Source organism: Leuciscus leuciscus (assembly GCF_965113295.1).
Source record: "Leuciscus leuciscus genome assembly, chromosome: 11".
NCBI classification, from domain to species: domain Eukaryota; kingdom Metazoa; phylum Chordata; class Actinopteri; order Cypriniformes; family Leuciscidae; genus Leuciscus; species Leuciscus leuciscus.
In genome coordinates, this window is record NC_138735.1 from 27,063,561 (window position 1) to 27,089,718 (window position 26,158).

General features: G+C 36.3%; 2 protein-coding genes across 2 annotated transcripts in view; one reads left to right on the forward strand and one right to left on the reverse strand.

The window, feature by feature from the left end:
• Nucleotides 1-608: 608 nt before the first annotated feature.
• rmc1 (regulator of MON1-CCZ1) lies at nucleotides 609-12,692 on the forward strand. The gene is made up of 20 exons (XM_082183207.1): nucleotides 609-804; nucleotides 1,322-1,398; nucleotides 1,803-1,887; nucleotides 1,986-2,042; nucleotides 2,645-2,731; nucleotides 2,829-2,969; nucleotides 5,062-5,165; nucleotides 5,267-5,356; nucleotides 5,474-5,579; nucleotides 6,561-6,669; nucleotides 6,808-6,852; nucleotides 6,936-6,989; nucleotides 7,068-7,196; nucleotides 8,961-9,067; nucleotides 9,159-9,278; nucleotides 9,409-9,486; nucleotides 10,442-10,546; nucleotides 10,981-11,049; nucleotides 11,919-12,144; nucleotides 12,259-12,692. Exons 1-20 carry the CDS (start codon nucleotides 610-612, stop codon nucleotides 12,336-12,338), a joined length of 2,064 nt encoding a protein of 687 aa, XP_082039333.1. The 5' UTR covers nucleotide 609; the 3' UTR covers nucleotides 12,339-12,692.
• Nucleotides 12,693-12,958: 266 nt separating this feature from the next.
• The window catches only part of LOC309508743 (epidermal growth factor receptor-like), a 28,902-nt gene continuing 15,702 nt past the window's right edge, over nucleotides 12,959-26,158 (reverse strand). The window contains exons 10-27 of the mRNA XM_082183206.1: nucleotides 26,007-26,080; nucleotides 25,154-25,241; nucleotides 24,833-25,035; nucleotides 24,591-24,723; nucleotides 23,470-23,560; nucleotides 22,971-23,128; nucleotides 22,570-22,608; nucleotides 22,215-22,356; nucleotides 22,014-22,136; nucleotides 21,695-21,793; nucleotides 21,426-21,611; nucleotides 20,295-20,450; nucleotides 20,070-20,145; nucleotides 19,108-19,254; nucleotides 18,612-18,709; nucleotides 17,585-17,752; nucleotides 17,403-17,472; nucleotides 12,959-15,626 (exon numbers count right to left, since the gene is read on the reverse strand). Coding sequence (XP_082039332.1) covers nucleotides 15,328-15,626; nucleotides 17,403-17,472; nucleotides 17,585-17,752; nucleotides 18,612-18,709; nucleotides 19,108-19,254; nucleotides 20,070-20,145; nucleotides 20,295-20,450; nucleotides 21,426-21,611; nucleotides 21,695-21,793; nucleotides 22,014-22,136; nucleotides 22,215-22,356; nucleotides 22,570-22,608; nucleotides 22,971-23,128; nucleotides 23,470-23,560; nucleotides 24,591-24,723; nucleotides 24,833-25,035; nucleotides 25,154-25,241; nucleotides 26,007-26,080 — 2,350 coding nt within the window. The 3' untranslated portion in view covers nucleotides 12,959-15,327. The remainder of the gene's footprint in view (nucleotides 15,627-17,402; nucleotides 17,473-17,584; nucleotides 17,753-18,611; nucleotides 18,710-19,107; nucleotides 19,255-20,069; nucleotides 20,146-20,294; nucleotides 20,451-21,425; nucleotides 21,612-21,694; nucleotides 21,794-22,013; nucleotides 22,137-22,214; nucleotides 22,357-22,569; nucleotides 22,609-22,970; nucleotides 23,129-23,469; nucleotides 23,561-24,590; nucleotides 24,724-24,832; nucleotides 25,036-25,153; nucleotides 25,242-26,006; nucleotides 26,081-26,158) is intronic.

Genomic DNA, 26,158 nt, shown 5'->3' on the forward strand with positions numbered 1-26,158 from the left:
TGTGTATCACAGTCTCGAATTGAATCTCAATCTCACCTGCTGAGCTGTTCTCCTCTAGAGAAACCTTCATGCTACCCTGAGCAAGTGGCCTCAGTGATTTCGTCTTATTGACAGTTTTACCTATACAGTCCATTAGGGTGTTATTATGTCTGGCGTAAAGCTGTCAAATATGAACACTCGCTTTCTCTCACTAATATGAAACTAGATTGACACTCGGATCTCTCCCGCGCGCAGTGCGCACTATGTAGATTCGCGTCTTTCACTCAGGAGATTAGATTATCTGATCAACTGAGAGTGTGCCGGTGTGCGCTTTAAAATTATTAAACAATTAAAGTCTGTGCTGTCGTGTGATAAGTCCATGAAACGAAGAGCAGAGTGTATTTTTTAAAAGTTGAGCCGTTGAATTTGCTTAACGTTAGCCTACATAAAAAGATACCAAATAAATATGGTTGTACTGTATGATAAAACGCCAAACTAGGATTACGGCTCTGACAAATACATGAAACTTTGAAATAAAAATAAAAAAAAATAAAAAAGCGTGTTATACTGTCTTATAAGTTTTACACAATTGAATTTACATATGACGTCACATGGCCGCTTGCTCGTCACATGACTGCCTCACGCTTGGCGGACGCGGAAGTGGAAACACTAGCTAAAGTAAAAACACAACGCTGCGGATTAATAAAGGACTCTTTATTAAACGATATGAGTGACGAATATTATCTAGAGCTCAGTGAAAACCCCGTGCAGTTTGAGAACGCGTCGAGCGTCAACAATGTGTTTTTTGACGAGGCGAATAAACAGGTGAGAACACGTTTAATAATTTGAAGTGTAATAATTACATGCCAATATAAAGAGATATCAATGCTGTGTCGATAGGCAGCTTTCCTATGTTTTCCTTTGCAGTGTTCATCATGTTCAGTGCACGCAGATTAACTAATGCATAACTGGATTAGCCTTTTTAGTTTATGAATATACTAATATTTAGATTAATGTTAACTCTTTCACTGTACCTGTATTATGTGCAATAACTTTGCCATGTATTGTAGTCATCAGGTTTATTGTTTTATAAGTTGATAATACCATAGTCCTTTTGCATATACTTTGGTATTTGGTATAATATTCGTGTATAAAAGTATTTACTATATGCTTCAATTAATATCATGGTACTTCCATGGAACACATTTACAAAAAACATTGGTATCAGGGTAAATGATCACATATGTGTAATTTACACTTATCACAAAAGTGTATGTTAGTTATCTGTCATGATGAGTTATGCTTTATGAGTATAATAGTGCATGTTTGATGTGATACGTAGGTGTTTGCTGTACGGTCTGGTGGGGCCACAGGTGTTGTGGTTAAAGGACCAGATGACAAGAGCTCAGTGGCTTTCAGGTAAGTCAACTAGACTCTTGATTTTTCTATATTCTCATTTGCATGATTTTATTTGTTATTTTAAGTTTTTTACTTTTTTTTTTTTTACTATTATTAAGTATAGTAATTGTTAATATTTGAATTAGCTGTTCTTTTTATTTAGTTAAATTTTAATATTACTTTAATTTTTATTATTTCTTTATAGCTTTAATTAATTTTTATTTCAGTTTTAATAATTGAATGCTTAAACTGAAATTTATTTCAGTTGGCAAAGCAACATTTCTAATTTTCATTTAAGTTTTTCCTCTAATATTTATATTTTATTTTATATCAGCTTTATTTTAGTTACTGAAAACTATTTTCAATAGTTTTAGTTAACTATAACAACACTAGAAATGATCCTTAAATTGTGTTTTGTTTGACAGAATGGATGACAAAGGAGAGGTGAAGTGCATCAAATTCTCATTGGGGAACAAAATCTTAGCTGTGCAGCGCACTACAAAATCAGTTGTGAGTATCATTCATTGGTGGTTGCTGTCGCAATAAATGCATCTATTGTTTGCAGGTTTCCTTTAACAGAATTTCTTTCTTTCCTCTTTTTTTTTTAGGATTTCATAAACTTTATTCCAGACTATCCACACTTGGAATTCTCCCATGAGTGCAAGGTATATCCCTAAACAAACAAAGATTGACGTTAACAAGTGCTGTTTTCATTTGCTTTCTTTCTTTATATATGTATTTATTTATGTATATACAGTACCGTTCAAAAGTTTGGGATCATTGTTTAAAAAAAGAAAGAAATTAATACTTTTATTCAGCAAGGATGCATTAAATTGATCAAAAGTGACATTTTTAATGTTACAAAATATTTCTATTAAAAAAAATACTGTTCTTTTGAACTTTCTATTAAAATATTAAGCAGCACATTGTTTTAAATGTTGATAGTAATATGAAATGTTTCTTGAGCTCCAAAATCAGCATATTAGAAGGATTTCTGAAGGATCAGAATTCAGCTTGGCATCACAGCAATAAATGACATTTTAATTTAATTTTTTTATAATTGTTATAATTATTTTATTATTAAATAATTTAATAATGTCAAATTGTTCAAATATTTCACAAAATAACTGTTTTTACTGTTGTTTTGATCAAATAAATGCAGCCTTGGTAAAACTTCTTTCAAAAACATCTAAAAATCTAACCGGCACCGACCAGACATTTTGAATACATAATACATATTTTTGCTATTTTCATTTACCATCCTCAGACAAAGAATGCCAGTATTCTCGGGTTTTGTTGGACCAACTGGAATGAGATTGTATTCGTCACTGACCAGGGAATAGAATTCTATCAGGTGAGGTGACGCCTTACATCAAATCAGTAAATTAACTGAAGTAGTTTTTCTTATAACAAAATAAGTCATACAGAATCCCTGTTTTTCCTCTGTTCAGGTGCTGCCTGATAAACGAACCCTGAAGCTCTTAAAGAGCCAGAGCATCAATGTGAACTGGTACATGTATTGCCCAGAGACGGCCGTCCTTCTCCTTTCCACCACCGTACAGGGCAATGTGCTGCAGCCATTTGCTTTCAAGGTGAGTTTGGTCTCTTTTTGTTTATTGTTATTTGCAAGCATGAAGAGTTTTCATCTGCAGATTTAAACCACAAGAGGGCAACAGTAAAACAGATTGACTTCAGTTGCTACTTTAGGGCTTTCACACTTGAAAGAGTTAACCCTGGGTCATTCTTTGGGTTATCTTGCTTCACGTTTCACTTGTTTGTAATTTACCCTGGGTTAACAATTAATCCTGGATATTCATAAGCTGCTGTTTCACACTATACACTACTATTCATAGATGCCACCTACGTCACAACAAATAGAACGCCGCCATATTTGCGACCGACTCGCCCGGTATGGCCGCCCAAACTGCCCATTTGAATGAGAGAGAGAGACAGAGATACCTGGAGAAAAATTATATTTTAGGCTCCGATCCTTATTTGTTACCCCCAGTTTTCTTTAGTCCATTATTATCTGTCCCAGACTTGCCCCAATTGGCCTTTCATGATATAGAAATACTTAAGTCATAGAGCTTCATGGCGCGCGTTCATGAGAGTCGAGGCGATGTCATGAATGAATCTATGAATCTGCAGCTGTTCAGCATGAATGAATCTATCTAATCCGTCCATCAGCACAGCCAGAGACATCAGCCGAATATCATAAAAGACTGCCATATCTGTCCGAAAGAACAGATGTTCAATTACAGAGAGAAGGTTTAATACACACAAATATCGAAATGAAAGAATCTTTCGAGTCGAATCTTTTTGAATGATTCACTCACGATTCGGCTGCGATTAAAAGCTATCAAGAGGTAAGCTCATCAGTGATTATAATATAACGACTTAAATTGCAGTTTGTTCGTCACATAAAGCTATCATATGAATAAATAACTATATTAATATAACGGACGAGTCGTATTAGATCACTTTTATGATACTTTTGTGATGTTTTTTTGTCTTTTATTATTATTATTTTTTTGCGTGACAGCCCCCAGTAGGCTAATGTTACTCATTCACTTTCATTACATCGACAAGAAGAGTTTCCATTAGGCTACATAAATGTCCCTTTGTCTTCCACGGAAAGTAAACTTAAGGGTTTGCACATGAAGATGAGTAGGCTAAATGAAGGCAGAATTATCATTTTTGGAAGAACTAGTCCTTTAATATGCATTTCAAGGCTGAGATTATGCATCGTCTGCAGAGCTAATGTTACTTACACAAAATAACATCTAAAGCGCATGTGACGAAAACAATATCTTTATGAACTTCAGAAAAATATTGATTAGATTTAGGTAGGTATTAACTAACAGACAGACAAACAGTTATATTCAAAACAACCCCAAATCTTACTAACTTACCATGATAAAGTGCATTTAAACAGATCCAACAATAAAATGAAGACAAAACATTATCTGTCGATATCTGTCTGTATAATGTTGGCCACTGAGAGTATAATGGAAATATAATTAACCACAAACCAACATGAGACTTCAAGTCTTTTAAATAAATGATTCTCTCTTCTTTTGGTATAGAATAAAATACCAGTTCAGGGTTTCACTTTCGGCTGTTGTTGCAGCCAACTGCACAACATATTGCAGGCATTACTGAGACCGGCGGTCGCAAAGATGGCGGCACAAAGCTACAGTGACGTCATGTGAATCGAATGAATACTATCTTTTATTCGCGGTGTCATTGATTGGATGAACACACCACACAACCTGTTTATATAAAGGCTCTGCGCATCTTCATATTATATATTGCTGACTGTACTATCATGTTTAGGGCTTTTCGGACTATAAAGGTAATAATAAAATGTTACCTTCTTCCTTCCATTTGTTGAGTTTTCCGTCACTATTTGACCTTTTTCCCCTCAAATGCTGAAACGACTGTTTATATACAACATCATTCACTCATGTTTCCAAGCACGTGTATATGAGGCATGCGATTGGTTGGCTGTTGCTAACCCTGCTTTTAAATGACAAGTGTAACGTTCCTTTACCCGGGGTTAAAAGCAGGGTTTAGAATGGCGATAACCTGGGGTTAAACGCAGTGTGAAAAAGTCTGAGTTTCTGATACTGGATTGTTATATCATAAAACTTGCTTCTCTAATCGTAACATGATTTTCTTTAGAGTGCGACCATGTCAAAGATGTCCAAGTTTGAGATTGAGCTGCCAGCCGTTCCCAAACCAGCCAAGCTCAGCCTCTCTGAACGTGACATCGCTGTGGCCACAATGTGTGTATGAGCACTTGAGCCAACAATTGACATGTTGGATTATGAAATAAAATGCAATAATGCATGAAGCCCAGTAGTCACACTCTTTCTCTCAACTGTAGTTATGATCAGCTGTATGTGATGTACCTGAAGCATCACTCCAGAACCACTAACAGTCCTGGAGCAGAGGTGGTCCTCTATCATCTGCCCAGGTCACAATGAGCTAAACAATATTACTGGCCTTAAAATTCTTTCTTTTTTTCCATGTTCAGATCTGTATTTAAGCATTTTTGTTTTTCTAACCTGTTCCTGCTTTGTTTTAATTGTAGAGAAGGCACCTGTAAGAAGACTCATGTGCTCAAACTAAACACCACGGGCAAGTTTGCACTGAACGTGGTGGATAATCTAGTTGTGGTGCACCATCAGAGCTCACAGGTGAGTTTGACAAGTGCTTAATCTTTAATCAGATGATATTAAAGTGCCCCATTATGCTTTTTCTGACATTACCTTTCATGGAGTGTGTAATATAGCTGTTTGTGAATGTAAAGGGTCTGCAAAGTTACAGATAAATGGAGTTATTGTCTCCCAAAGGAAAGAACTGATTCTGAACTGCTTGAAACGAGTCGTCTGTAATTCTAGTCTTACTTCCTGTATGAAGTAGGTTTGTAACAAATTTGCATAATGCCAGCGTATGGTCTTCATTGGCTGCCTGTGAACAATGTCCACTTTGACCCTCAAACACTGTAGTTGTAGCTGAGACTAGAAGAGTTTATCAACATGTCAAGAAGACATCGTATTCAGCGCTGCGAAAGCAAATCCACTTTGAATGCACTTCCAAAGGATGAGGACTCGGGCTTAAATTGAAACTGTAAAACCGACGCCATCTTTACTGTTTGTATCACAAGTGCTGAGGAAGATCCAGAGCTGAAATTCAGAAATGCTAATAGGCGTTCAGACAACGAAACACGCTATAAGCGGTCGACCAATCACAACAGACTATGCCATCTGACCAATCAGAGCAGAGTAGGCTCTTGGAAAGGAGGGGTTAAAAGAGACCGAATTCAGACACTGTGAGAAAACAGGTAATGCTGCAGTGTATATTATGAGAAAATTGAACTGTTTTTTTTTACCTTGGATGCATGTGAACCTATTGTAGGAGACTCCAAAACAAAATAGGGGCACTTTAACCCATTATACTGTACATAATGAACTTGTCACTAACAATGTGCTTTGCTTTGCTAATCCTCCCAATACAAATAAGTAAAAAATCTCTAATATCTGCCAAGATTGTAATGATGTATTGTGTTTCCCTAATAAATATGTAAAAGTACTACATAACCTTATTAGCAAACCTGCATAAAATTAAGTTCTTGTTCTGTACCTTGTTTGTCATGCTTGTGTCTTTCTGCATTTCAGACTTCACTCATTTATGATATAAAACTAAGGGAATTAGATGGTAATGTAAATATGCATCAGCCTGTGCTTCCTGCGCGATCCATCAACCCCTTCAAGATCCCTCTCACAGGTGAGGAGAGTCTCAGCAAGACACTTAATTCATTTTCAAAGCGACACCTCACTTTCAGTGATTAACTATATCACTATTCCAAGCTTTACCTATTTGGTTTCTTCTCTGAAAGTGGTTTCTCTTTCCACACCCTTTCAGGACCGGCGGCCGCTCCAAGTCAGGCCCCTGTGCCCTGCGAACTTTGTATCCTTGCGGGCGAACTGTAAACTGAAATTGAAATGCACAATACCATATTTACCTTCTCAAATTTTTCCTTAACATTCAAGATTCATCTTCCTGGAGTGTTTTTCAACCAGATATCATCATCAGTGCTAGCGAAGGTACTTTACTAAACAATGCACAAATCAAATCAAAACTATGTTGTGATTGAGAGTAATGATATGTTCTCTGTGTGTCAGGATATCTGTGGTACCTCCAGGTGAAGCTCCAGCCCACGCTGAATCTCCTCCAGGATAAAGGCAAACTCATGGACTTCCTGTTGCGGAGGCGAGACTGCAAAATGGTCATCTTGTCTGTGTGCTCACAAAGTAAGCATCAGACCACTGTAGTAAAAATACCTTATAATAGTTATTTAAGAATAAATTATTTTAAAGTGCCCTTATTATGCTGTTTTAAAGGTTCCTAATTTTGTTTTGGAGGTCTCCTAATAGGAATAATTATTTTCTCTTAATATACATTGCAGCATCACCTCTTTTCTCAGTGTCTGAAACGGTTCGATAAAGGATTCAGTCTCTCTAAACGCTTCCTTTCCACGAGCCTACTCTGCTCTGATTGGTCAGATGGCACAGTCTGTTGTGATTGGTCTACTCTGCTCTGATTGGTTTACTCTGCTCTGATTGGTCAGAAAGCCCAGTCTGTTGTGATTGGTCGACCGCTTATAGTACGTGTCAGAAACTAAATGCCCATTACTATATCTGAATTTCAGCTCTGGATCTTCCTCAGCACTTGATACACAGTGATAAGAACATAGTGTTGGTTTTACCATAAGTCTCATTCTTTGGAAGTGCAGCAAAGTGGATTTCACAGAGCAGAAAACAGCGTCTTCTCGATATGGTGACAACACGAACCAAACTCTTCCAGGCCTCAGCTACAACTACAGTGTGAGGGCGTGTCTTTGTTCACGGGCAGCCAATGAAAAACATCAGCTGGCATTATGCAAATTTGCTACAAACCTAAGTTGGTTTAACAGGAAGTAAAACTGACGGCTCGTTTCAGGCAGTTCAGAATCGGTTCTTTCAACTCCTTTTACTGTGCATTTTGAAAGTTTGCAGACCTTTACATTCACAAGCAGCTAAATTACACACTACATGAAAGTTAATATCCGAAAAGGCATAATAGGGGCACTTTAACCAACTTTTACTCTACTATAATAAAATTAGCAAATATTTTGGTTTTGAACCTAATATGTATCTTAAAGACCAATGCATAGCAAGAGTGATTACGGTTAAAGAGTGTAAAGTGGTAAAAAATGTGATAGAAATCTAAATTACTGCATAATTGTTGCAGTTATCTCAGATAATTGCTGTTAGATCGATTAACCAATAATCGCGAGGCCCAATGACAGTATATGTTAGATAATATTAAAGGGGTGGTTGATTATGATTTCACTTTTCTAACTTTAGTTAGTGTGTAATGTTGCTGTTTGAGCATAAACAACATCTGCAAAGTTACGACGCTCAAAGTTCAAAGCAAAGGGAGATATTTTCTTTTAAAGAAATTGCTTTTTAAGGACTACAACAAACGGCTGGTAGGGACTACACAACATTCCTCACGGGTTAGTGACATCACCAACCCTAAAATTTACATAAACCCCGCCCCCGGAACACGATTTATAGATTATCAAGACAGAATATGCTAATCAATGACTAGAAGATAACTACACATAAGCTACATACATTCCTCAACTTACCATTCAGAGATGTTGTCTACATGTTGTCACTTCTTCTTGAGTCTCTCCACCATTGTCTGACTCCGGTTTGAACATAAAAGGCTAAAAGGTTTTGAAATGTTCAGTGCATGTGTGTGTGAGGTAAAAGGACACAAGCTGTTGTAGCTCCGCCTTCTGTGCCGGAAGCAGCAGCTCATTTGCATTTAAAGGGACAGACACAAAAACGGTGCGTTTTTGCTCACCCTCAAAAAGTGACAACTTTAACATGCTATATAAAAATATCTGTGGGGTATTTTGAGCTAAAACTTCACATGCACACTCTGGGGACATCAGAGATTTATTTTACATCTTGTGAAAAGGAGATTATTCCACCCCTTTAATAAATGCATGTCTTGGTCTTCAGTGCTTATAGGTGGCGATAAAGGGAACCTTTCTGTGGTGGCTACAGTGTTTGATAAACTCAACCAAGTGTACAAAGAATACCTGGACGCAGAGCAAGCGTACACTGCGGTCAGTATATTCCATGTATATGTGTGACTGTGGTGTTCATAGAAAATGGAATTTTTTTTTTTTTAATTGCCCGTTTTTTCTCTCTCCTCAGGCTATGGAGTCGGGGCCCAGCCGCTCCAGCACTTCTTATAAAAGGCCTATCCGGACACAGGCGGTGATAGACCAGTCAGACATGTACACACACGTGCTGTCGGACTTCACAGAGAAGAAGGTAAACGAGGATTGTATTACGTTTCAGAAGGCAATTGTGTGCACTTTTTCTTTAGTTCTGTAGGTCTCAAAGGAAAGCTAATGTTGTGATATTTCTTGTTCTAATGCTCTAAATTGTCTTCTTTGAACAGGACGTGAAGCATAAATTCATCATCGCCGTTCTCATGGAGTACATTCGCTCCCTTAACCAGTGTCAAATCCCCGTTCAGGTATAAACAACACACTATGAGGTCTTTAGGAAATCACTTTTTTACCTAGTAACATCTCATACCTACAAACCAATTCAGACGAGCTATAAATCTTGAATGGATCTGTTACATGCAAACATTGCTAAACATTAATCGTAGCTAGTAGTTTCATACAGTATGTTGGTATGTCACACTGAATCATTCATTTCATTTATAAGCTCTGGTATAACTGTAAGTTGTATCTCCGGTTCACCTTAAACTGACCCTCAGGTGTTTGTTGGATGTTTTGCTAGGTGTTGCAGTTGCTTAGACACATTCTCCCCTGAGCTTCTTCAGTAACTGATAATAATCTTTCCTGTGGCCTCCAGCGTTACGCTTAACCCTTCAACATCTTTTATATTGGGGGCGTTCCATAAATAAACTATGCCTTTGAACATAATATGAATGACTATTACTGTCATTTGGAGAAACTTGGAGACACAAACCGCAGGTTCAGCCCCATTGGAACAAATTGGGTTTCGGTGCAATAATTGAACATAGCTTAAGGCTTTAAACTTTTTTTATGAGCATTTTAGACTTTATTTGTAGGACAGTGGAGGGAGCAAAAAAGTTGTGGGAGAGAGAGGCTTTACTATTACTAACAGTTTTTGTTCATTAAAATAAAGCTGAAATAAAATATAAGTATTAGATGAAAAAACTTAAATGAACATTAGAAAAGTATCAACTAAAAACAAGTTTAAGTACTAAAATTACTAAAAAAAATATAAAAAAATAAAAAGCTAAATAGAAATTTAACTTAAAAATGACAAAAGCACATTATTAAAACTTAACTTCAAATTTAAAGTTACTAAGCTCGATTTCTTTTCATCTATTTGGGTTGGATATGTCTGAGTCAAATTGCCTAGTTGTCACAGCAAGATTTGAGTGTGTCGTGTGTGTAATATACAGTGACTCTTTCTTTATCTTTCGTTTCCAGCACTATTTGTATGAGCTGGTCATCAAAACTCTGGTCCATCACAATCTTTTCTACATGCTGCACCAGTTTCTCCAGTATCACGTCCTGAGCGACTCCAAACCACTGGTTAGGTTTCCATGTTCCCATGTTTGCAGTAGCAGGCCCCAAATTATGGAATAGCCTACCACTATCAATTAGAATAGTCTCATCTTTTGCCACTTTTAAATTAAAGCTCAAAAAACACTTTCTTATTGTGGATCCTTAATGTACTCTCCTAACATTTAATTGTATTATATTCAATGTACTATTCATTCTATTGCTTGTAATTGTGTTGATTGCTCTTGCAATTTTATTATATTGTATTATCCTCGCTCTGATTATTCTGTCCTGTTCAGTACTTTGGTCAACCATGGGTTGTTTTTAAATGTGCTCTACAAATAATGAATGAATGAATGAATGAATGAATGTTCCAAACTCAATGTCTTAAATTAGTGTTCTTAAATATGCTTCAATAATGGCTTCTCATTGATGTTGCTGGCTCACGGTTTCTGCTTTTCTAGGCCTGTCTGCTGCTGTCTCTGGAGAGCACGTATCCTCCTGCTCACCAGCTTTCTCTGGACATGCTCAAGGTACGGAAACCGCTTTATACTCGCATGCATGTTCAGTTTAGATGATTTAAAGTGCAAGTTCGCTGAAATGGTTCCGGAACAGCAGTTTCTTTTAGTTTTCCCCCCCTCTGTTTGGCCTAAAACACTGTTCGGTGTCATCCAGTTTGAAATGGAGACCACAAACATGGAGGTTTTCCAGATTTCCGTCACAGTGTTCTCTCCATATTTATGATTCTTTGCAGTCTTTAGCCACTGCCTACAACGCGCTGGATCCTACGGAGTCCCTAAAAGGACATGGTGAAGAAAAAAAAAAGAGAGATGGGAGGAAAATGTATTCAGCAATGCTTTTGCATTCGCTCGCAAAATGTTTGCATTCCCCCGAGAGAGGGAGAGTTTTACATTGTTTTACAGAGTTTAGAGAGTTGACATTATTTTTACTCCATCTCATATTTTTTTCCACCAGTTTGTCCCTTTAGGGGCTCTGTAGGATCCTTCACTGGAAACCAAAAGTAACTCACTCCCACCAAACGTTTACTCTTTGAATTCTTGCACCCAGGAACAATATAAGTCAACACCATTGTGACTAAAAGTTTGCTTAGAGTATTTCCTACTAAAGCAAGGCGGTATTAGAGTATCATAGCAGACTGGTGAGAGTGGCCTCAGACGGCAACATGCCCAGTGCATTATGGGTGTTAAAGTTTACCTATCTATTTGGCAAAAGGCAAGACAACAGCCCGGTTTCTCTGTTTTCTGTGGTCAGGTAGCACTGATTTAAATTTTGTTCCACCTTTCTACTTGCATAGACAGCCAAGTTTTATTGAAAGCCCATTTTGCCAGCGGTGAATCAGCTTCATTTTGGTGATTGACGTGTGTTTTTGTGTGTATCACAGAGGCTGTCCACCGCTAATGATGAGATCGTGGAAGTTCTTCTGTCCAAGCAGCAGGTTTTAGCCGCTCTTCGCTTCATTCGAAGCGTTGGTGGCCACGACAACGTCTCCGCTCGGAAGTTTCTGGACGCTGCACGGCAAACAAACAACACAATGTTGTTCTACACCATCTTCCGCTTCTTCGAGCAGAGGAATATGCGATTACGTGGTAATCCTGGTTTTAACCAAGGTCGGTGGTTTTGATGAATGATTGATGCGTGCTCACGAAATGGGGCTAAACTTGATTAGAGCAGAAATATCAGCACATGATTGCAATTCATTTGACATCATCTTCCTGTTCCAGGAGAGCACTGTGAGGAGCACGTTGTCTTCTTTAAGGAAACGTTTGGGGAGAACGCTTTGATGAAACAAGCCACGGCGTGAAGGACCACGGTAACCGCTAAAACGATGGTTTAACCAGAAGGAATCTGTATTCCACTGAGTAGCAAAATGAAAACCATCCGTATGAAGCTCATACAAACACTAAAGCGAGTCTAGTGTTAAAAAGACTTTAAAAAAAGAGACGCTTAACTGACTTTTCTATGCATGTGTGCCATGAAGTACAGATGGGTTTAGGAGGATAACGCTGTAACAGATTGGTTTCAATGGAGAGTTACTAAAATCGCCATGTTGCAAGATTCAACTTAATGATCTGTGTGTGAAGCTTAATCATGTAAATATTTGAAAAAGAAATGTCTAGCTTTTACAGTATATATAATAAATATATGTTAATAGTGACTCTTTGTTCATTTTATTTGCTTTTTGAGATTTTACTGGTCAATCGATTGTTTTAAGTTTAACATTTTTGCCATGATGATGATGATAATCTACGGAAATGATTCAACCCTACCACCTACAGATCTTTGGGATTTGTAATTAGTATCTTATCTGCCCTACCTGTGAGTTGCCATCGCATTCTGTCTACACAGACTTCCTCTGGCAATCATATATTATCAGTGTTTTAATGCACTTAAAATAACTGAATTGAGCCCACATCACAAGACTTCATTATCACATTTCAACACAATTTAATTCAATAACACTGAGATGTAACAAAGTGTCCATACAGATTGAAACCACATGTTGATGTTGCTAAATTTCTAAAACGACTGACATTCACATGTGCGTAATGCAGTAGATCTACACAGATCTCATGAAGATTGAGCTACATGAAGTATGTTTACATACTAAAATGATGCAGATGTTTTTGTGGGATCTCGCAGTGGATGCAGGTTTGAAGTTGAATCACTTTCACACTCAAACTTGCATTAAGACTTTGGTTTTAGACATTCTACTAACTATAAGTAACTTTGCAACTACATGTCAACTTATTCTACTAACCCTAAAAGTCTCCTACTCTAATTTAGAGTTAGTTGACGTAGTTGCAAAGTTACTTCTAGTTAGTAGTAGAATGTCTAAAGTGGACTATCAAAATAAAGTGTAACAAAAATGTATTCAGCGTTTTCTGAACATTTCCTGCCATTTAAAATGTATTGGGTGTTTCCAACAAATTGTAAGTAAAGCTTAATTCAATATTGATGGGACCCTGCAGAGTTAAAATATCATAATGGCCTGTTTTTTCCCCCTGAAATGTAAAAGTAGATCGTCTGATAAGTGCACACTTGTGAGAAAGTGTCTCAAGGGACAGAAAACAAGCGGTCTGATTTGTTAACTCAGCTGTTTAAAGCAGAATGAAAAACATCAAAAAGCCTTTTAGCCCTTCAGCATTTCTTTCAATTAATATTAAGTGTTTTTCTCTAAGGCCCAGTTGTTAAATTATTAAAACCAAATGTAGATGGTCAGTTGAAATATTAATTTGAGAGTCCATTATGTACAGTCCAGGGTTCAAGGGTCCTTAATTGAGAGGGTAGCTTTAATGTACATTTGCATCGTGTCTGTGAATTTTACTTGTAGACATAATTACATATTTCTTAACGGTTCGAAGCGCATGTTATATTTACAAGCTTTTCTGTTGTTACTCAGACAGTTCTGGTACATCAGAGGGATTTTCACACTGTGCTTGAATATTTGTATTGTTTCAGAAGTCAACATGACGGCCAAATTGATGTTCACACTATTCATTCCTCACATTATTGTGCACAAAGCATTTGTGCAGTTTATTCTAAGTTTATTCTGTAATCTTTCATCAAAATTTGACCAAATTGGCTCTGCCTCTAAAACAACTTTCCTTTTCAGCCGACATCTGACTAACCTTTTCCTTTCCAGTCATCAAGAGATCCTCCTTTCCATCCTTCTGACTCAATTCTGGTATGTAACGCCCAATTTTTCACAATCAATGACAGTATAATGAGTTTCTGCCACACATTTTTGCTCGTTTAATACGGTGTTATTCAAGATTTACACTACCATGCAAAAGTTTGGGGATGGTTAGATTTTTTTTTTTCTCTTCTGCTCACTAAGGTTGCATTTATCTGATCAAAAATACAGTAAAAAAACTGTAATATTGTGAAATATTATTACGATTTAAAATATCTTTTCTATTTATATATATATATATATATAAAAAAAATCTATTTTTAATACACTAATTACTCCAGTCTGCAGTGTCACATTAAACCATTCTAATATGCTGATTAAGAAACATTTCTTGTTATTATCAATGTTGAAAACAGTTGCGCTGCTTAATATTGTTGAGGAAACTGATATATTTACTTTAGATTCTTTAATGAATTTAAAAAAAAAACGCATTTACAAATCTTTTGTAACATCATTAATGTCTTTACTGTCACATTTGATCAATTTAATGTTTTTAATTATCTTAAAAATAATTTCTTTAAAAAAAAATTGTACTGACCCCACACTTTTGAATGATAGTGTATATCTCAGAAGTAAAATGGGGGTTGCCAGCACCATTTCATGTTGATAGTCTTTAACTGACAGCAATTAAAACCGGTCGTGTGCTTTTCACATTCTCAACTTGTCCATTCCATGTTATTTAGCTAGTTTAATTTTAACCCATCGTTTACAAATACTACCCAGGGTTAATTACTAAATCACATTAAAAATGACAACAGTTTAACAATATGAAGTGTTAAAAGCTGATTTGGGTTCAATAAATTAAGTTATGCTACATCATACGGCAACATTCATCAAAAGCATTAATTACTCACATTCTAGAGAAATACTGAAATGTGCTCTAGCTTGACATTCAACACATTACTCACAGCTTAGTGTCTCATACATTCTTCCTTTCGAGAAGAAGTTAGGTTAATTACGGCAGTCGCCTTCAAGCATTTCCGGACGTCCTTACAGCGACGTGACTCGCTGATGTTCTCTAGCTGCAATACTAACACATGTTGTGTGTGACTCCCAGAAGTTCAGGCAGTGCAATTCATATTCTCGTATTGTTTATCTAACGTACGTGAGACTGCATGGCTTTGCTAAGTCCCATGTAGTGTAAGTTCTCGGTTGTAGGAAGGAAAAGGACGTCGCTGGTGGAAGAGGGTAGGAAGTTCTGCTGGTAGTCGGGGTTATCGAGACTGGCACACGGGGATCGTGGTAGTGTAGAGCAGGACGTGTTCAGGTACTCCGGACCCTCGGGTTTACAGCCGTACGTGTCTACATATCCGTTTTCTGTCTGTCTACGGGCCGGACCCTTGTAGTTTGGGTTGATCATATTGCTTGCTATAGTCATGTCCTGGTTAATGTACTCTGTGGGAAAGAGAAGATGAAATGTGCCGATGAAACAACAATATTAATTGCTTATAAAGGCAAAAATAAAATTATAAGATGAGAACTTGAATTGCCTAATATATGGGACGTTGACATAAACAATATTTGGTAAGTTGGCATGGAGTGTAACCATCTATACATGTATTCTGTACAAGTATTCTTATTGTTAACAAAAACTTAAGCTGTCGGTAACTGACAAAGTATAAAATATAAAAATTAGGAAATAAATCTGAATTAAACGGAAAATTAGAAATGTTGCCTTGGCATTGACTGAAAAGTTGTAGTAAAAACAATTACTAAAACAGATTTTTTTATTTTTATTAAAGTTATATATAAATACAAAAAAATGACAAGCCCAAAATGACTATATTAAAATAAATTTTTTAAATATAATTACAAAAATTTATGAATACTATATATATATCTATATACACTCACCTAAAGGATTATTAGGAACACCATACTAATACTGTGTTTGACCCCCTTTCGCCTTCAGAACTGCCTTAATTCTACGTGGCATTGATTCAACAAGGTGCTGAAAGCATTCTTTAGAAATGTTGGCCCATATTGATAGGATAGCATCTTGCAGTTGATGGAGATTTGTGGGATGCACATCCAGGGCACGAAGCTCCCGTTCCACCACATCCCAAAGATGCTCTATTGGGTTGAGATCTGGTGACTGTGGGGGCCATTTTAGTACAGTGAACTCATTGTCATGTTCAAGAAACCAATTTGAAATGATTCGAGCTTTGTGACATGGTGCATTATCCTGCTGGAAGTAGTCATCAGAGGATGGGTACATGGTGGTCATAAAGGGATGGACATGGTCAGAAACAATGCTCAGGTAGGCCGTGGCATTTAAACGATACCCAATTGGCACTAAGAGGCCTAAAGTGTGCCAAGAAAACATCCCCCACACCATTACACCACCACCACCAGCCTGCACAGTGGTAACAAGGCATGATGGATCCATGTTCTCATTCTGTTAACGCCAAATTCTGACTCTACCATCTGAATGTCTCAACAGAAATCGAGACTCATCAGACCAGGCAACATTTTTCCAGTCTTCAACTGTCCAATTTTGGTGAGCTCGTGCAAATTGTAGCCTCTTTTTCCTATTTGTAGTGGAGATGAGTGGTACCCGGTGGGGTCTTCTGCTGTTGTAGCCCATCCGCCTCAAGGTTGTGCGTGTTGTGGCTTCACAAATACTTTGCTGCATACTTCGGTCGGTTGTAACGAGTGGTTATTTCAGTCAAAGTTGCTCTTCTATCAGCTTGAATCAGTCGGCCCATTCTCCTCTGACCTCTAGCATCAACAAGGCATTTTCGCCCACAGGACTGCCGCATACTGGATGTTTTTCCCTTTTCACACCATTCTTTGTAAACCCTAGAAATGGTTGTGCGTGAAAATCCCAGTAACTGAGCAGACTGTGAAATACTCAGACCGGCCCGTCTGGCACCAACAACCATGCCACGCTCAAAATTGCTTAAATCACCTTTCTTTCCCATTCTGACATTCAGTTTGGAGTTCAGGAGATTGTCTTGACCAGGACCACACCCCTAAATGCATTGAAGCAACTGCCATGTGATTGGTTGATTAGATAATTGCATTAATGAGAAATTGAACAGGTGTTCCTAATAATCCTTTAGGTGAGTGTATATAACTAATACAACTTTTATCTATATTCCCTTTCATAAATAATTTTTAAAGCTTATTAAATAACAAGACAAGCATAAGAGTAATTCAGCATAATACCTGGCAGCATAAGGTCTTTATGCGTGGGGTCCGTAATGTAGCGTAACATCACACCATTCGTATAGTTGTCCTTAAAACAATACACAAAATATGAATGAATCATCTTGCATCATGTCTAATGAAGGGTAATTGCCTTATATAGAAAAGTATGCATTGCCCAGGTGTGAGACAGAGATACTGACGGCTGAATTGTGATACTCAGACACTGGTTGTGTCGACTTGTTGAAGAATCTTTTGTTGGGCAGCAGGTATTCCTCTGCATCTACCACACCGTCCATATCCTCTGTGCTGATCCACGACCGGAAGAACTTGGAATCCGTCGGGCTGGGCAGGTATGTGGGATCATCTCCCTGGGTCAAATGGAAAATTAATAGCAACAAAAACTGCTTAATGATCAGTCTTCTTATGTGAATTAATTTCTTTTTTCTTATGTGAATATTGAAAAAAAATTTTTTTTTTACACTTTTAAAATTCAGTTCAAACTTATTTTAAATATAAAAATATAAATTATTAAGAAAAAATTATAATTGGCAAAAACTGGTAATTGATAAAACTTTGCTTGTTTTGTGAAGTCATTTTTAATATATTTAAACTTTTAAAATTAAGCTCAAAATTGTCAAAAGCATTTTCAAAAATTATCATTATTGAGATAAAACAATAATTGACAAAAACTGGTTAATGATAAAACTGTTTCTTATGTGAATTCTTTTTTTCTTTTCTTTTTTAACTTAAAATTCAGTTCAAATTTAAATATAAAAAATATAAATTATTGAAAAAAACAATAATTGGCAAACACTGGTTAATAAACCTTTCTTATCTGAATACATCTGAATATATTTAAACTTATAATTAAGTTCAAAATTATAACTAATAGTTTAAATAAATAATCGTAATTATTGAAAAAATAATAATTGTCAATTTAGTTTAAAAGTCTCATAAATATTTTAAATCATTTATCATAATTATTGAAAATACAATAATCATAAAGTCAAGAAAATATGTATTGCTGTTTTTTCAGAAATTAGAAAACCTATTTCAGAAAAGTAGAAAACCTATTAAATAAATCTCATTTTAATCTCATTTTCTTGCATTTTTATTTTTTGTATGTTTTGTGCCTTTTATTAAATTGCAAAATTAGTCAGTTCAATAAGATTTTATTTTTATTTTTCATTCCCAGGAGGAAAGCACAGATCTTTTTGTGAAAACTACCTGAACGACAAGATAGCGAGACGGATCTCGGGCCATTTTTGAAAACTCTGCCACAAGTTCGCGGAAGGGAAGTCTGCTGTCAGCGTCAATCATCCAACCTGGATGTAGTTATAAATGTGTGTTATTTCATGTCAGCTGACCTTCATATGCTGTTACATATTATGCAATTATGTTACATACAAATCATGTTCATCTGAAATGTTTATATTTGGGTTAATTTCAATAGTCCACTTTCTACATTACACTAACTATAAGTAACTTTGCAACTACATGTAAACTGACTCTCATTAGAGTATCAGTAGAGTGTTATTAGGGTTAGTAGAATAAGTTAACATGTAGTTGCAAATAGTTAGTAGAATGTCTAAAGTGGACCATCGAAATAAAGTGTTACCTATATTTGTAATGTCTATGACAGGATTTTTCATTACTTGTATTTATAGCCACATTATAGCTTCCATATGACATTTTGAATTATGATTGCAGCATTAGCACTCACATTTGACCATGATCATATACACGTCTATAGTGCAGATGGATGGCTGCGGTAAACGCTCTCCCTTCTCCAGAATATCTGCAATCTCTCTGGCTGGGATTCCATCGTACGGTTTGGATCCAAATGTCATTAACTCCCATACAGTGACCCCTGAAGAGGACAGGTAAATATATCAATAAACACTTTACAATATAGTTAAATTTGTTAATGCATTGGATATTAAAAGGATATTTTACCGCTGGAAAGATGAATGTGTATTTCAATTTGAGTAATTTTTGTAGTAGAAATGTGAAATTATTATAGAAGTTGGTGCCTTCTAGACTGAGAAAAGCCAGAAAATGTATTTTTGGCTCATGTGGATGAAAGACAACAACTCCCAGAATGCACTTGCTTCGCTTCACTACGAGGCCACTCCCAAGCCACGCCTACCGGTTACAGAGGGCAGTATCAGAAGTACTAGTTGACTTGAAACTCAAAAGACGCCGTTTTATCGTGAGATCCCCCTATGGGCGGGTTGAAAACATGCAGAACGAGCTCCTCCTACTGGTTGTAGTCTCTAGAATCTGGCCAAAAAAGCCTCAGATGACGCAAAATGACGATTTTTGCGTCATCTAAGGATTTTCTCCAGACACACAATTCAGAAATCTCTCGTCTCAGGGGGACATGAGGTTTAACGTAGTGTAGTTCACGATAGCTAATGCATTAGCTATTTGCAAAGTGTTCCCAAAAACTCGACCGTTTTAGTGGCTATCGGGTAAAAACTGAATTGGCATTAATATTTGAATTGTGGAACCCCTGTATGTTGACTTTTGCATTGATTTATAACATTTTGCCCATGATCTATGGAAGCTTGTTTCTGCCACAGAATAAAAAAAGATAATTGCGACTTTTCATCTCACAATTCTGACTTGAGAATAATAATGAATGCAGTTCGTATTGTGTAATATGTAGAGATAAGCACGTACCGTAACTCCAGACATCACTTTGATGAGTGTAAGTCCAGTGACGAATCGACTCAAGAGCCATCCACTTTATGGGCACCTAAAACATTTAGCAAAGGCAGCTAAATTAATACTTTCTTGAAAATATCAACAAATATATGCAAATGGGAATGCATTTCAGTTTACATGCTTTTTGAATCAGTATTGTTTTCCCGCTGTGAATCAGTGGATTGTTCATGCGTGACCTACTTTCCCTCCATCCGCGTGGTATTCCTTCTCGTCTGAACCCAGGAGTCTGGCCAGGCCAAAATCAGTGATCTTCACATGGTTAGGAGTCTTCACCAGCACATTCCTGGCCGCTAAATCACGATGGACCAGGTGACGTTCCTCCAAGTAGGTCATTCCCTGTTGAGAAGGGGTCAAAATGTTTTCGAAATTCCAAAGATGTCAATCAATGCTGTGTGCGTCCAATCAGCTGATTCCCAGACACTTTCAGAATCACTAGTTTGCTGTTTTCAAGAGGAAATGCAGGGACTTTATTTATGAGAGTGTTGTGAGCGCAGGACCTTTTAGTTTATTTATTTATACATAAATATTTATTTATGCACTTGGTATATGTACAAGGTTTATGCAAGATTTATACTCTATTGTTTTTGTTTGAGGTCAGTAAAAAAAAAAAAAATCAAAAGAAATGAACACTTTTATTCAGCAAGGATGCATTAAATGATCAAAAGTAACGGTAAAGACATTTATCATGTAAATAGAGATTCTATTTCACACAATTGCTGTTCTTTTGAACTTTATACTCACCAAAGAATCCTGAAAAAAGTATCACAGTTTCTACAAAATTATTAAGCAGCACAACTGTTTTTAACATTGATAATAATCAGAAATGTTTCTTGAGCACGTTAGAATGATTTCTGAAGGATCATGTGACACTGAAGACTGGAGAAATGATGCTGAAAATTCAGCTTTGATCACAGGAATAAATTATATTTTAAAATATATTCAAATAGTTATTTTTAATTGTGATAATATTCAAAATATTAATGTTTTTACTATATTTTTGATCAAATAAATGCAGTATTGGTGCAGCATAAGAGACCTGAAAACATTTAAAATACCCTAAAATAACAGTAATGTGCCTAGAATACAAATGTATTAATATACAGAGTAAATATATAGAGCAAACAGAATTATGCATCTTGGAATTTTTATTTGGAGTTACTTTGTAATTATTTCACACATGTATTTCACACAAATATGTTTCTATCCTGGTTAAATTGAATGGTTGTTACATTAACAATTGCAGTGAAATATGTTTGTATATTGAGGGTAAACAGCTGACATACAGAAGGACACACACAACTTTAAACTCACCTTGGCGATCTGCACGCACCAGTTTAACAGAGTTTGCGAGCCGATATTATCCTTATTCTCCCGTACGTAATCCAGCAGGCAGCCGAAAGGCATGATCTGGGTTATGAGCTGGACGTTGGACGTGAGGCATATTCCCAACAGACGACACACGTGAGGATGATCCACACCGGCCATCACATATGCCTCCTGAAACATCAAAACACAAGTTTTAAATGCAAGGTTATTAGGGACAATTGTTAATCATTAGTAAAGATGGCAACGATACCCACATCCAAGATCTCTTTGTTGGCTTTGGGAGATGCGACCTCTCTCAAAACTTTGATAGCAACAGGAATTTTCACACCCTCACCCTCTGGAATCCACAATCCCTAGGAGGAAAAACATGCAAGACTTTGGAAATATTTCTTAGAACTTCCATGTTGACTGAGTATTTTTTTTAAGTTCTCAACAGGAAATTCAGGAGAAAATATAGTGTGTTTGTGAATATGGTCCATTTTGATGTCCTGTTGACTTTAAATGTTTCAGATACATCAAAGCTTTATTAGGCCTGATCATTTACTGGAGTGTGTTTTTTATTCATAAACGTACCTTAAAGACTGTGCCAAATGCTCCAGACCCGAGGACTTTTATTTTCTTCAGTTCTGTTTCCTTTAGGATGCGAAGGAGAGCCTGGTTGGGAGCTTCACCACTGGGAGTCAATGGTTCCACCAACTGCAGAATCATATAAATATGGTTAGATTTGGGGTTTCAATCAAGTTGTTTAATCTGTTGTACACTTTTGGGGCTTGCCTCTCTCTCCTGAAGGAGGCGCCGTAGAGTTCTCTTTCGTCGGATGTGTCGTCGGCGGAAGATGACGAAGATGAAAAGGATGAGGACCATAATCATCAGCATGACTCCGACAATACCAGCCGCCACTACAGGCATGTGAGAGCTAGAGAGAGCATATCAGATCATTTACCTTCATAAACACACAAATGTGAAACCACATTTGCAAACCATTTTACTTCCATATTTTTGAGTGAAACGCTGATATTCAACAGGTAAAAACTGAATTTTACTCTTACTTTTACATATTTAGCATTTTAGCTAATGTATCTTATGTAGTTTATGTAGTCTAGTAACAACAACACATAAACTACTGTACCCTTTTGGTTCACAACCTTCCAGTCCTGGTCCACTGCACCTATAATAACATAAACATTTTAAAATGAGTGGTAGTCTTTATTTTGTGACCCCATAATTGTATTGTATTTCTGCTTGTTTAAACCAACTGGATTCTGTTAACCATAAACCAAAATATAAATAACAATACAAATAATTTGTATTATTTAAATAATAATACTTATAATAATATTTTAATTCAATTTACTTTAATAATTATTATTAATACTCAGAATTATGTACTTTGTAATGTAATAAAATCTCAATGTTTGTGGAAACACTGGAATAATTATAATATAGCAGTTGTGTAAAAATAATAATAATAATAATTGTTACTAAATAACTATAATCATTATTATCCAATAAGGATTAACTTGTTCCTACCCTTGCGTGCAGTTAGGATGGCATGGCTGACACTGTCCGGTTTTGTCGGGGTACGTCCACACAAGTCGGTTATTTAGGCCTAGCACACCTTGAGCACACTGTGTGACGCAGTGCGACCCATCTTTGAAGTAAGCGCATTCAGTGCACTGATCGGCTCCCTAGAAAGAGAGAAACAGAAAACCACATTCACATTGCAACCCTTTCATAGGTCTGACCACTTACCATTATTCGTTTACACACTGTATGTGAGTGATGATTGTGCTAGTCTCTGATAGATTTTTTTTACCAGGCTAAAATTGCAAGTTTGACTTATCAGAAAAGTAATAGCACACCTCCCCTCAACAAGCCGTGTGATTTTAGGTGTCACTCACTGAATATTTACACCACCAAGTTAGGGTTAGGGGTTTGCTCAGATCCCTAGTTTAGATCCCTATCTAGTGTGAGCAAGCATCATTAATAATACAGTTTATATGGGCTTTGAAAGATACATACGACATACCGGCCCAGAGCAGCTTGATGTCCCGTTCAGAATCTTGCATTTAGGGTCACATTCCAAACACATGTTCTTTGAGATGAACTCTCGGGGGTCTCTGTAGAAACATTGCATATAGAGTGCAACAGTCGGTTTCCGGTAAGTGAAAAAACAATTCAAATAGATTTTTAACAATAACTCATAAGCCTTTAAAGACAGACCATTCACAAGTTCACAGTTCCATATAATCAGATAAAGTAAAGGTTATGAATGAATATTTGGCGTGCTGACGAGGGGAGGGCTCCGAGCTCGGAATTTGGCCCGAACCCAGAGTTTTTCCCCCCATCCCAGGTTGGGACAGGAATAGTTAGAAGTGAGGAGATGGGGTGTTGGAGGGATGCTGGAAAACTGTTGTGGAACAGAGGTAAGTCAGCTGTATATATACCTCTTATTGTGCTAATTGAGTTGATTAATTGAATATGCTCCTCCAGGGTTCATTTGGTTAAGTATCTGAACGTGCTTCTCCCGAAATTTGTTAATAAAACATCATACTGTGAGCTATGAGATTGTAAATCAATGGTATATGCTTTTGTTGAAGCCATTATTTCAACTTATTTTTAAACAATGATTAACAGCTGAATTTGTGGTGAAAAACTATATTACCCATGATGCTGTACAGAAAATTCAACCAATCAGAGAGTTGCTGCAAGCAAATAGCACCAAAAGAGCTTGCAGAAAACTCCCATGAACCGCAGAAAAGTACATAATCGTACATAATAATTGTCTTGGTTCATGTTCTCAAAATGCTTTAACAAAGACTTTTATCAAATGCCTATGGAAAAATAGAAAGGAAAAAACACTTCCGGCGTTGTTGGCGAGCACTAATGCACTATTAACCCATGAAGGAACATGCAAACCCATACATCTGATATTATGCATATTTAATTTTAATTTAACAATGAATAGACTTTCTACTTTTTTTAATCATAAGAAAACAACTTCTCAATTGTTAACAATTAATAGACTTTCTACTTTTTTTAATCATAAGAAAACAACTTATCAATAGTCAATATTTAATTTGTAAATGAGCAGCATTTGTGCAAAAAACCTTAGGGAGATGTTAAATGGGCTAAATGTTGGACACTTACCCATCCAGCAGGTTGCAGTGACTGACACAGCGCTCCCTACGGCTTACATGCTGACAGGAGACGCACATGGACGGCCCCGGACCCCAACAGCCTTCCTCTCCACACATACGGTCGCAGGTATTGTTCTGCTGCTCTGAAGAGCAAACAAGAGATTCTGTGACCTGACATGACCGAACCCAAAACTGCTTGCCAACAAATGAGTTGAAAATTGAAATACAAAATATGTGAATACTGTCCCGCACCACAGGTGTGCATTGCTGCGTTGTTTGCAGTTCGTATGCGTTGTTTCCCAGATCTGAACAGCTTTGGCCAGTAGCTGCCATCAACGTAACAGAGTCGGCGGTTGTTTTTGATCACCACGTCGCCATCACTGATCTCCTTCAACGAACGCAGGCCGAGATGTTCCAGGTTTGTAATGTTTATGGCGGCAAAACTGACGGTGTTGCTGCATTTGTGGGAGGTGTAAAGAGAGGAACACTGGTTAAAGGTGAAGCGTGTCATTTTTATGATATAAACAGGTTTGATATGCAGAGTTATTTGTAAGTTGACATGATTGAACTCACTGTTTTGTTCTTCCTCTGATGATCTCCAGGTTCTCAAAGGGACTGAGGGATTTGAGGTGTTTAGGCCAGTCTTGGATTAACAGAAACCCTGAGAAAAAATAAATAAATAAGTTTGCTAAATTGCTAAATAAGGTTTTTATCTACCTTTCCTCAGACATATTCAAATTGTGTGTGTGTGTGTATATATAGTTTGTTTATATATGTGTGTGTGTGTGTGTGTGTATATATATATGAAGAGTTCAGATGCAAAAGTGCCATCTGAAATTTTCTTCTAGAATGATAATTTGTATCAAGCTTGTATATTTAAGTTCAGTAATTTCACTTAAATGACAATGCAAATGACCTATTAATTGTCATTAATTAATTAATTGAATTAATTAATTGAATTAATTGAATTTATTTCAATTAATTAATTGAACTTAAATATACAAGCTTGATAAAAATGATCATTCTAGAAGAAAATTTCAGATGGCACTTAGAGGCTTTTGCATCTGAACCTCTCATATATATATATATATATATATATTACATTTATATATATGCCTGTGTGTGTATGTGTATATGTGTATATTTATCACACACACACATATATATAATATATATAATAAATATACACAATTATATAAATTATATATATACATTATTTATATATATATATATATATATATATATATATACATACACACATACATACATACACACATACATACATACATATATATATTTATATATATATATATATATATATATAAAATTTAAAAATGTTTATTTGTATAATTATGTATACATTATATATAAAATACAAACATATATTTATTTATTTTTTACATATGTATCTAGTTGTGTAGTCTACCTGATATTTCTTTGACTGTTTTGAAATAGTCGAGTTTTACAGGGTCCATGCTTGAAGTATTTGTAAAAACATCCCTTTAAAAACATTTGTTAAAAAATACATTAGATTTATTAATGCAGTACATTCAGAGTTTGGTTGATTTTGTCTGTAGT